The sequence below is a fragment of the Chenopodium quinoa genome, unplaced genomic scaffold (genome assembly GCF_001683475.1).
Source record: "Chenopodium quinoa cultivar QQ74 unplaced genomic scaffold, ASM168347v1, whole genome shotgun sequence".
Lineage (NCBI taxonomy): Eukaryota > Viridiplantae > Streptophyta > Magnoliopsida > Caryophyllales > Amaranthaceae > Chenopodium > Chenopodium quinoa.
The window spans coordinates 1,975,796-1,984,408 of NW_018744498.1; the positions used below are offsets into that span (position 1 = coordinate 1,975,796).

Here is an 8,613-nt window from a genome sequence, read left to right on the forward strand (position 1 = left end):
AACATAAAGAAAACCTAAACATGCATCTAACGAATAATTCACATGTATATATAAGCATTAAATATAAAGCGAAATTATAGATGAATATTGGCAACTAGCATGCCCTTTGAATTCTTCAAATCTTCAAATGGTCTTCATTTGCAATTAAAGGTTTTGTCTTCCAAGATACGCCGTCTTCAAGACTTAACCAAACTATGAAAATACTAGTGTCTACGACTAGGAATAATCTAAATATTAAGGTACAAAAATACTTAACGGTGCGTAGACCGTATTTAGATTTACAAAAATACATAACGGCACGTAGTCCGTATTTTCTATCCTAATCGGGTCCCACTAGTTGCCATTTCATAAAACCTGTGAGAGAGAATATATATTCCATTCATCCATTCACTATTTGTGAATGACCCATGGAATTTTTCAATATCAAACAACTAAAAAGCATTTAAACAACACGCGCACTAGTAACTAATCTAGGTGGTTAATCCGATTAACACGCCTAATTAAAAATAGTGAAAGTTGTTTAACAGATTATGTAATTGACGTCATTAATAATTGAAGCTCCCACTAAATTCCGCAATTCCCTTAATTAATCCAATTAATTAAGTCGGTAGCACCCAAACTTGTCAAAATAAAATTTTGTCAATGCCGCTAAAAATCGAGGCCTAGCCTCCCAAAATTTTAATTAAAATAAACAAAATTAATTAAAATAAATAAAACAGCAAAGTAAGCAAATATTAAGCCAACCGCATTTCAAGTGGCTTTCCCTTTAAGCGTTTTGCCAAAGAAACTCGAATAATTGCGGCTCATGCAAACCAATCACACTACGGCCATTCGCCTCACCGCACCAAGCACATACACACACAAAAGCTCCGCACACACGGCCCGCGGTAAGCAGCCTTGAGATGCTGCCACTGTCGCACGCACGCGCAAGCACAGCCATGGCTGCTGCTGCGTGGCTGCTAGGGATGAAAGTTCGGTATTCGGTTTGGATTATACCCCAAATCGAATCCAAACCGAATTATTTCGGTTTCGGATTTTTGAAACCGAATCCAAACTGAATTTGGATTCAATCCAATCCAATCCAAACCGAAATAATTCGGTTTTGAGAATTAAATCCAATCTAAACCGAATTTTTATGGGCTGTTGTATTGGGCCTTAAAACCTGTTCCTGAACAAAATTAAAGCATAAATTTTAACATACAACTTTCACAAGTCACAACCATATGCCATACTGCCATAGTAACTAAATTGTCCAGCCATACTGCCATAGTAATTAAACACACTTACACATTGTCCACATTGAGACATAAGAACTTAACAAGTCTTAAAACTATCAAAACAGTCCACATGATGAATTGATAATAAAACAGACAAACAGTCCACAAATGAACTAGTTCAACCAACAGGGCAGCTTCATTCTTAGGCTCTTGGCAGAATCTTCAAGTCTTCAATCAATAGGGCAGCTTCATTCTTGGCAGCTAACTCTCAATCAAGCTCAACCAAGTCCGGGTTTTGACCACCAATTGTCATATTCCTCAAGTCTAATAACATTAAAAAAAATAAACAAGTTACATAATATCAGCAATTCGAGCATAATACAATTCGAGCATAATAACTATTCAAAGAAAACAATCTATCACCAATTCGAAAATAACAAAGAAAACATGCAATTCGAGCAGGAAAAGAGAAGTGCAAGTGAAATCTGAAATTCAAAATAACAAAGAAAACATGTAATTTGAGCAGGAAAAGAGAAGTGAAATATGAAATATTGAAATTAAAGCATACCGGAACACTCGAACAGGTGGTCAGCGGCGGCCGGCGTTGGAACACTTGAACGGAACACAGGTGGTAAGTAGGAAAGCAGGAAAGCAGGAAGTAGTGAAGTGGTGGATTGGTGGTGGTGGAAGAACGGAGTGAGGTGGTGAGAGGGAGAGATATGGGAAAATCTAGAGTTTTAGTGAGGGAAAGAGAAACGGCTGACTTTGAAACTCTGAAAAGGAAAAGGGAAAAGAGGGAAATTATTTAGGGTTTGGGTATATATATGTAGGAAAATGGGCTGAGATAATTGGGCTTATAAATTTCGGTTCGGTGTTCGGTTTTCGGTTTTTAAAATCCCAAAACCGAATCCAAACTGATATAATTCGGTTTTCATTTTCTCAAACCGATCCAAACCGAAAACCGAACAAAACCGAACCGAATTGCTTATTCGGTTCAGTTTGGTTCGGTTTTCGGTTTTTATCCAAACTACTTTCACCCCTAGTGGCTGTTGTGGCTGTGTGCTGCTGCCGCGCATATGGCCGCTCGCAAGGCGGGGCAGCCACCTTGGCAGCCACATGCGGGCTGCTATGTAGCGCGGCAAGCCAAGTAAGGTTCTTTGCCTCGTTTTGCGTGCCATGGCCTCGGGATTTGATCCCATTTTGCGAGACATAATAAATTAATTCTAAATTAATTTTAGAACTAACTTAATGAGAAAAAATGAAAAAAATTTAAACAAGTCCAACTTAATTATATTTCAAAGTGCAAATAACCAAAATAATGCCAAGAACCATTCTTAATTAAATTGGTTTAGCTTGGTGCAATAACAAAGTTGAGGCAATTTCTCACTTTTAATTTAATCAATTTAAATTAAACTTGAGAATTTGACAAAGTAAGGGGAAGTTGGAAAAATATGAACTTTAATGTTCAAATGAAAATTCCAACATCTAAATTTTGTGAATCCTTGAAAATTATATCTTCCAACATGAAGATAACCAAATTTCTATCACAAAAATTGAATCTTTATGTTTCCAATCAACTCAAAATGATTAAAACAACAAAGTTTAACATAAAATAACATGGAATTTAGTGGTTTTTAAAGTTTCAATCTCTTATCACAAATAAAGATTGAATCTTTAACACTTAGGAACCCTCAAAACAAAAAATTTCACACTAAAAAGCAATTAGTTTGCAATTATGTGAAAATAAATCAACCTTTAAGCATCAAATACTACCAAGTAAGTGTGCTTTAAGGGGACTTAAAAATGCAGAAAATAATGCAAATAATCAACCACATAATCAACAAGTTATGACATTAATTTAAAGGTTAGAAAAGACTTCAAATTTTTCGTCAAAAACGAAAAATCCCTCGAAAAAGGCATTTCTGGTCAGAATTTGGCTAAAATCACAATCCCTTAGGGATAAAAACCTTTCCAGAACACCTTTTCCACCCAAAATTCACTATTTTTGGGCGAAAATCTGGGTTCTGCGCCAAATTCAACATTAAAAACGGGATTAAAATAAATAAAACCGAGCTACTAATCTAATTAGCAACTTAAACCAGAAAAATAAGCCAAAATAAACCTTGAAAAACATTATTATAAAAATAAACGAGCGGGGCTCCGATACCGCTGTTGGGGTTTGGTGAGTCCGATTCACCGCGGAAACAACTCCGACCAAGGAACCACTCGTAATTAATAAAACCATAAAGTATAAATAAATAAACACAAGAAAAGGAAGAACGAATCATACCCTTGAAGCGAGCTTCGCCCTCTCAAAACGGGCTCGTACTTGAAAGCCTTGAGCACCGCAAATGCCGTGCCTCCAACGGTATCCACCCACAAAGGACGAACACGACTTTTTAGGTCCGCTACCTTGGAGTTAGCAAGGTCCGACCAAAACCCAAGTGTGGAGTGCTCTTTCTAACTACCACTCAAGCACTTTACTCCAAATCCCAAGGTTGGTATTTATAGAGGAAAGTATGAGTGGAATTTCCATCCCATCAATGTGGGATTCATGAAATTCCACAAATTAAATTAAAGCTAAGTTAAATTAAATATATAAGCAAGTAATAAATCAACAAGTTTCCTAGTCATATGTAAAGAGGAGTATGGACCACTTGGAGAGGAGGGGACTATACTTGCTCCCCACTCCTTCCTCTCCTTGTGACACTTGTCCACACTAAAAAGCAAGCACACTTACTAGCTTCCCCTTTCTACCCGATTTAGGCCCACGGCCCAACTAGCCTTGCACCGTGCGGGCTGCTAGCTGCTGCCAGCTCGGCCCAGCACGCCCACGCACATCAGTTTGGGCTGCTGATGCCGAGGGCGCTGCTAGCTAGCCACGCACATGTGCGGGCTGCTAGCAGCAGCGCACGCCAGCACTCTACACACTGCATGCGGGCTGCTGGCCGTACTATGCTAGCATGCCTCGCACATGGTGCGGGCTGCTAGCTCGGCTAATCCCCTAGCAGTCGAGATTCCGATGCTAGGGGTATTTTGTTCATTGTTGATTTATAACTAATTCGACGTCTCGTCTTTTTATTATTTTTGACTCGATTTCCGACGCTCGGTTTCGACGCTCTAAGCTCGAATTTCCGACGTCTAAATATTTAACACTCGGGCGACGAATTAATTTCTTCCGAATTTATTCGTCTAGTCGGTTCTTATATTTTGCTTGGGTGTGACCCAAAGGGTTTTGTCAAGATTAAGCTGTAATATTAATTATATTAATATTACTGATCGGAAGCGGCCTCCACCCAAGCATTCCGATCACTTGACCTTGATGAATTTATTAGCTTTCTAATAATTCTGAACCCGCTATCAGAATAATACACTTGTTCCAAGGACACCATTCCTTTCAATACTTAATTCAGAAGAAATTAATTCGTCGCCCGAGTGTTAAATATTTAGACGTCGGTAATTCGAGCTTAGAGCGTCGAAACCGATCGTCGGAAGTCGAGTCAAAATAATAAAAGACGAGACGCGCAAAAAATAATAATAAATCGACCATATTCCAAAAAATACCCCTAGCATCAGAGTGCCCCGAGCATCCGAATGCTAGAGGCAAAAATGTCGTAGCAAAGGTGGCTAGCAAACACCAAGCCGAGCCTAGCATGGCTGGCTGGTGCGTGCTAGCGCACCGTGCTAGCAGCCACGGCCAGCAGCAGCTAGCAGGCGCAGCACGTGGTGTGTGCAGTAGCTAGCTGCCGCGGCTAGGCACGCTAGCACAGCAGCAGCCGCGCCGCGCCACAGCAGCAGCTGGGTGCGGGCTGGGCTCGGGCTTGGCTGGTGGCTTGGCTCGGGCCATAGGGCCGTGGATTAAGGGGAAGCATGGAATATGGGAGCAAGTGGGAGAGGACATGTGGCACAAGGAGAGTATTGAGTGGGGAGCAAGTATGGTCCCCTACTCTCCATGTGGTCCTCACCAACCCATCTCACATGGTAATGCCACTTGTAGATTTATTATTAGTTTGCAATTTTAATTTAATTTAGCTTTAAATTAATTTGTGGAATTTCATGATCCCACATTGATGGGATATAAATTCCCACTCATACTTTCCTCTATAAATACCAACCTTGGGATTTGGAGTAAAGTGCTTGAGTGGGAATTAAAAAGAGCATTCCATAATTTTTGGGAGAACTCTTAAACTCATATAACACTCGGGTTTTGGTCGGACCTTGCTAACCCCAAGGTAGAAGACCTTAAAGTTGTGTTCGTCCTTTTGTGGGTGGATACCGTAGGAGGCGCGGCGCTTGACGTGCTCGTAGCTTTCAAGTAAGAGCCCCGGTTTTTGGGCGAAGCTCGCTTCGAGGGTAAGATTCGTTATCTTTTATTTGTGATTATTTATTTATGCTTTATGATTTTAATTATTGCGAGTGGTTCCTCGGGTCGGGGTTGTTTCCGCAGTGAGTCGGACTCACCAAACCCCAGCACCGGTATCAGAGCCCCGCTCGTTTATTTTTATAATCATGTTTTTCAAGGTTTATTTTGGCTTAATTTTCTATTTTAAGTTGCTAATTAGATTAGTAGCTCGGTTTTATTTATTTTAATCCCATTTTTAATGTCGAGCATGGCCATAACCCAGATTTTCGCCTAAGACTAGTGAATTTTGGGTGGAAAACGTGTTCTGGAAAGGTTTTTACCCCTAAGGGAACTGTGATTTTAGCCAAATTCTGACCCGAAATGCCTTTTCGAGGAGTTTTTCGTTTTTGACGAAAAATTTTAAGTCTTTTATAACCTTGAAATTAATGGCATAAATTGTTGATTATATGTTTGATTATTTGCATTATTTTCTGCATTTTTATGTCCCCTTAAAGCACACTTACTGTTAGAATACTGTATATACCATGCCTATAATATTATGTAATCAAACTCCTGGTTTACAGGAGGGTCTTTAGGATAGCAAGTATGGGACTCCATATTGCAGCATAGTTGTCCACATTCTCAGGAGCTTTTTTAGGAAAAACAGTATGGCTCAGCATGGCTAGTCTCTTGTATATATACTCTTCAATATCAAATCAACATACACATAAGAAAATTAAAAACACCAAAAATCTGTCAACTTTTATCTTGGTATCAGAGCCGGGTTCCGATCTCCGACGACCGGCAACCATCGGTTTCATCATATACCATGGAATCCGAAAAACAACCCGAAAAACAAACCATAGTGCCAAAATCAGTCACTATGGACGATCTATTGCAACTAGTTACACAGTTAAACACCAATAGATCAACCTCAGAAACCTCAAACCAAGCCATCCAAATTTCCGAAAAATTAAACCACAGTAATTATACTAAGTGGTCAAAGCTAATGCAACTAGCGATTGGTGGACGGGGAAGGCTCAACCACATCACGACCGTTCCACCGTCACCAACCGACCTAGAGATTGTTAAATGGACTCAAAGGGACTATTGTCATATCATGGATAATTGACAATATTGAACCAGAATTGCAGAATCAATATCTCGATTATCCAATAGCAAACGAGTTATGGAAGAGCATCGAAATAATGTACGGAAGCGGTAGGGATGGTTTACAGATTTTTGATCTTATGACCAAAGCGAACAAAATCCAGCAAGGGTCAGACGCAATAGAGGTGTATTACAGTAAACTCACCTCAATTTGGAAAGAAATAGATCAGAGATTGCCAAACCCTATGAAATGCTCAGAAGATAAAACGGTTTACAACCGTATGGCGCAACAAAACCGCCTCTATCAGTTTCTTGCAAGACTCGATGAGGCTCTTGATAAAGATCGGAGAGATCTGATTAATTCAGACCCTCTTCCAACAATTGAAGTAGCATATGCAACAATCAGGAGAGAGATTTCTCGAAAGGAAATCATGAAAAAGGAAAAAACCCCAACTGAAGACTCCGAAATTTGTAGTGGACTTGCGGCCAGAGGAAAACCAGAAAAACCGAAGTTCCGGCGGGACGATGAGCGAACACACCTCCGGTGTACCCACTGCGGGGGAATTCGACATACAAAGGAGGGTTGCTTCAAACTCATAGGGTACCCGGAGTGGTGGTATGAATGGAAGAAAAAGGGGGAAATTCAAAGAAGCGGGAAAGCAACCTATGCCGGTGAGTCGTCGGCCGGAGAGAAAGAAGAAGGGGGACTTGCGGCTGCCATTGTTAGCACAGGTATGGAAACTGGAAAAGAAAGGAAGGAAGGTAATGAAATCCTAATCTCCTTGTCTTATAATCAGCCCACTTACTCTTATATACCTAAGCTCAATGATGTGCCTCCTTATAAGCTTTCTCAGCCCAATTATGTGTCTAAGCCCATTCACATTAAATCAGACCCATCAAACACATGTATAACCCAGTTTATTTGTAATCTTAAAGAAAAAAATCAAGGGCCTAATACGGAACCGGTATTTGGGCTCCTTGGAAAGTGTAAAGAAAAAAGTGATAAAAAATGGATTTTAGACTGTGGTGCAACGGAAACTATGACATATGATATCTCTGATCTGGAAGATCTGATTGAACCTACAAAAAATTTTGTTCAAACCGCAAGTGGAGAAAAAATCAAAGTAGAGAGATCGGGAACAATCAAATTGCCGGGTGACATCAAACTATCCAACTGTCTCTTTATTCCACATTTATCTCATAAACTTCTTTCAGTTAGTCAACTAACTAAGGAGTTGAATTGTACTGTTCTAATAACATCTAATGGGTGTCTTGTGCAGGATTCTCAGACAGGGAGGATCATTGGGCGTGGTACTGAGGAGTATGGGCTGTATTATGTTGATCAACTCTGGACGTGGCATCGCCGACTGGGTCATCCATCTTTAGGGTATTTAAAAAAATTATTTCCTTCCCTTGTTAATGCAAAATTAAATGTTTATTGTGAGGCATGTATGTTAGCAAAAAGTCACAAACATTATTATCCTAGTAGCACTACCCAGACCGAAAAACCTTTTGTTTTGATTCATTCTGATGTGTGGGGACCTGCCCCAAAGTTTAGTAAACATGGTTTTCAATGTTATGTAACTTTTATTGATGATTGCAATAGGATGAGTTGGATATATTTCTTGAAAAACAAATCTGATGTTTGTGATACTTTTATCTCTTTTTACAAAATGGCCTAAACACAATTCTAGACACAAATCCGAATTTTAAGATCTGATAATGGAGGGGAATACAAAGACCATGATCTTGAAACCTTTATAAATGCAAATGGCCTAATTCACCAAACCACCTGTCCGGATACACCACAGCAAAATGGTGTAGCCAAACGGAAAAATCAGACACTCTTAGAAATGACCCGAGCAATGATATTTGAATCAAAAGTTCCCTCTTCTTTTTGGCCTGAAGCCATAGCTACAGCAAATTACCTTACAAACCGACTTC

At 39.8% G+C, this 8,613-nt stretch overlaps 1 protein-coding gene across 1 annotated transcript; it reads left to right on the top strand.

Moving 5' to 3' along the window:
• Positions 1 to 6,767: 6,767 nt before the first annotated feature.
• LOC110697774 lies at positions 6,768 to 7,998 on the top strand. The gene is made up of 2 exons (XM_021875155.1): positions 6,768 to 7,401; positions 7,950 to 7,998. Exons 1-2 carry the CDS (start codon positions 6,768 to 6,770, stop codon positions 7,985 to 7,987), a joined length of 672 nt encoding a protein of 223 aa, XP_021730847.1. The 3' UTR covers positions 7,988 to 7,998.
• The last annotated feature ends 615 nt before the right edge of the window (positions 7,999 to 8,613 follow it).